Below are 3,606 nucleotides of genomic sequence, written 5' to 3'. Positions count from 1 at the left end.
AATAGGTATAAAATATTTAAACAGAATTTTGGAGAGGTTGACAACAATTATGTAACATGTTAACACTTGAAAGGCCAAGGACCTGCACCTACCATTAACGGCCAAGCAGTCATGTTGACTGCTTGTATAGAAAACTATCTAATTACCCAATAAAACTAGTTTATTAGTTCTGTTGCTACTTTATGCCAGTTAGTATACCATTTGCATTGAAATCAAGGAGGAATTACATGTTAAGGCTATGCTTAAATATATGGTTTTACAAAGTTTTTCCATTCTAGATAACTATTGGAATGAAAATAAAAATTCATTTTTTTTTTGTTTCTTTATTGTGCTTTCTTTATACGATTACATTTTCATAAAAAAAATAAAGTTTTTCCATTTCTTCCTCTAAATGAAAATGTACAATAATAGCAAAAAGTGATAAAAATTCAAAGCAAATAAAAATTATATATTATGGGAAACGTTCTCAAAATTGTAAATTCAGATGTTACTTGGTATTAGCCAAACAACTTGTAAAATAAACATCCATATTGATTTGGGGAAATGTTTTTGCTGATTTGATATGACAGAATTTGAATATTAGGTCTGTGATGAATAACATTTATATCCTCACTTCTTGCACAATTTACAAAATACAATTTGTTTAGTTACAGCAGTGCATTTTCCATACACATATTTCTCACATTTTTTGCAGATCATCACGGTTTTGTTGTTTTTAGCACAGGCGGATTTGGCATTGCTTCCGTTTCTTATTTGGTGTTCTACTCTCCTCTACCAAAATCTCATCAGAATCTTCGGCACTTTCTGCCAACTCTAGATTTTTCAAAGACTATGCCAATTCCTCTGCTAATCAAAGATTAAAATCATGACGGCTTAGTTTTTCTCCTGTGGCCTCTGAATACAATATCCATGCATTTATACTTGCAAGATCAAGAATATTGTAAAATACATGGACAGGCCAACGTCTGGAAGGGCACCTTGTGGAATAATTATGTGCCATTTGGTCAAGTACGTCTACTCCAAATTTTGTTGCTTTGTAATACACAACAGTTTCTGGCTTTTTCTTCTGTCCATCTCCTATTGAAACAGTGCGATGAAGTGAACTGAGTATAAAGACTGTCTTGTTTTTCTTACTTTGGTTTATTGCCAAGGTCGTATCCTTATTCTTCAGCAGAAGTGTATCATGCAGTTGACCTTTCCATGACTTCATTTGAGATGGAATTTCTCTACGGGCTTTATTCATTGTGTCAAAATGCTGGTGTTTTTTGCTTTCAGATGTTCAGGTAACTGAAGCGATGTGAAGAAATGGTCAGTTGTGACATTTCTACTTTTCCCAGTGAATGGTTCCATTAGTCTTAGTACAACATGAGTTGATAAAGGCTGATTTGCTGGTCGAAATTCATCTTTTCCCAAGTAAGGAAAAGCATTTAGCATATGCTTTGATTCTGTATCAGCAGCAATCCAAAACTTTATTCCAAATTTGTCTGGTTTATGTCCCATATACAGTAGAAAAGGACATCGGCATTTTGAGGGAAAAAGTTGTTCATTTTTTGGCAGGTGTCTAATGAAGTTTGATCTCCACCCAGTAAAGACCTGATCACAGCCCAGGTAGCTGGTATGGGAGTGTCATTGTTCTGTAAGCCTCTGTATGTATGTTCATATGTTTACTTTACCTATAAAATGTAAAGAAACCTCTCTCAATAAATTAGTCCTCTGAAGAAGTATCACGAAACTAGTCAGGACTTAATCGTATATTTCGTATTTTCATTTTCCCTGTGGTTCTTCTGCATCTGAGCATCACTTTTTCCTGTGCTTTTTACGCATATATATATATATATATATATATATATATATATATATATATATATATATATATATATATATATATATATATATATATAGTGTGTGTGTGTGTGTATATAAAGAGCTGTTGATAATCATCAGAAACAGAATCGTATAATACGTTGATGATGACACTGATATATATATATATATATATATATATATATATTATATATATATATATATATATATATATATATATATATATATATATATACATAAGTATATATATCTCAGCTACATTGGAATGAAAATTGGAGTGATCATTTGCATTATATTTGCTCCCAAATATATAAAACGATTAAGATATCCCTTTTCGTTCGGACAAACCCTAGATCAATGATGATTGTAGACGTGCTAATTGAAAGGAGAGACAGATTATGTTCTTTGGAGAAGTAATACAGTAAATCAGACCTGACTTGGCATAGCTATACGCATCTAAAATCGTTTAGGTATCAATTGAAAATAAAATATAAGCTGATTGTAAAAAGAAATCTGTGCTTAAACCTAATGGCTGTCACTCACTGTCCGAAGGAAAGGTCAATAACTTTGGTGTATATGTTTAAGCGTGAAGTGTAATGAGAAATAAAATTTTCTTCAATCCTGTTCTCCTGAAGTGAAAAATAACTACTTCAGGTTTTTGGCCCAGTGAAATCTAAACATTTACTGGTCCTCAAGGCTTATAGAGGCGTGAAACCAAACTGTATTCTTTCTCTTCTCTCTCTCTCTCTCTCTCTCTCTCTCTCTCTCTCTCTCTCTCTCTCTCTCTCTCTCTCTCTCTCTCTCTCTCAAAAAGACGGGGGAATTCTTAGTTTTTATGGCATCTGTTATTTTTTTAAAGTTACGATGAACAGTTTTCTTTGCATTTAATGAAGAAATTATCATGTTATTCCATCAAGTAATTATGTGTGTGTGTGTGTGTGTGTGTGTGTGTGTGTGTGTGTGTGTGTGTGTGTGGAAGCTCTATCTTTGCTGATAGCAGCCATTACGTCCATATTGACGTGTGTGAACGCCTTTTGCCAGAAATGTAACTATCTGGTCCCTTGTTTGCGGTTTTGGTCCCACGAGGGGCTTGGGACAATTTTCCAGGGTGTATAAAAATCCCTTCATTGTGGTTAAGAAGCTCATAAGGAGGGCAACTTCCATATATAAATTTACGATCAGAATTTGATTTAAATTTATAAAAGCTATATATAATAATAATAATAATAATAATAATAATAATAATAATAATAATAATAATAATAATAATAATAATAATAATAATTATTATTATTCATTATTATTATCATTATTATTATTATTATTATTATTATTATTATTATTATTACGACGAGCTAAGCTACAACCGTTGCTGGAAAAGCAAGGTGCTATAATCCCTAGAGCTCCAACAGAGAAAATAGCCCAGCGAGGAAAGGAAACAAGAAAATAAATAAACCACAAGAGAAGTGTTGAACCATTGAAATAAAATATTTTAAGAACAGTAGCGACCGTAAATAAGATATTTCACATATAACCTGTAAAAACATGAAAAGACAAGCGGAAGAGAAATAAAATAAAACAGCCTACTAGAGTGTATCCTCAAAGCAAGAGGACTCTGATCCAAGACAGTGAAAGACCATTTTACAGGGGCTATGGCACTACCCAAGACAAGAAGACAATGGTTAGATTTTGAAATGACATTCACCTAGAGACCTAGAAAGTGCTGGGAAAATAACAAAGACATTTGAAGATTATTAGTATTTTTTTTCTTTTTTTTTTTTT

At 32.4% G+C, this 3,606-nt stretch overlaps 1 protein-coding gene across 1 annotated transcript; it reads right to left on the bottom strand.

The window, feature by feature from the left end:
• Nucleotides 1-850: 850 nt before the first annotated feature.
• Nucleotides 851-1,243, bottom strand: LOC137628593 (uncharacterized). The gene has a single exon (XM_068359747.1). It carries the CDS (start codon nucleotides 1,241-1,243, stop codon nucleotides 851-853), a length of 393 nt encoding a protein of 130 aa, XP_068215848.1.
• Nucleotides 1,244-3,606: the final 2,363 nt, after the last annotated feature.

Source organism: Palaemon carinicauda, chromosome 36 (genome assembly GCF_036898095.1).
Source record: "Palaemon carinicauda isolate YSFRI2023 chromosome 36, ASM3689809v2, whole genome shotgun sequence".
Lineage (NCBI taxonomy): Eukaryota > Metazoa > Arthropoda > Malacostraca > Decapoda > Palaemonidae > Palaemon > Palaemon carinicauda.
The sequence above is the reverse complement of the archived record's forward strand: the minus strand, read 5'-3'. Positions and strand labels throughout refer to the sequence as shown.

What these genes read in the sequence shown, in the direction of transcription:
- LOC137628593 (XM_068359747.1), bottom strand. Translation starts at nt 1,243, where the DNA reads ATGAATAAAGCCCGTAGAGAAATTCCATCTCAAATGAAGTCATGGAAA.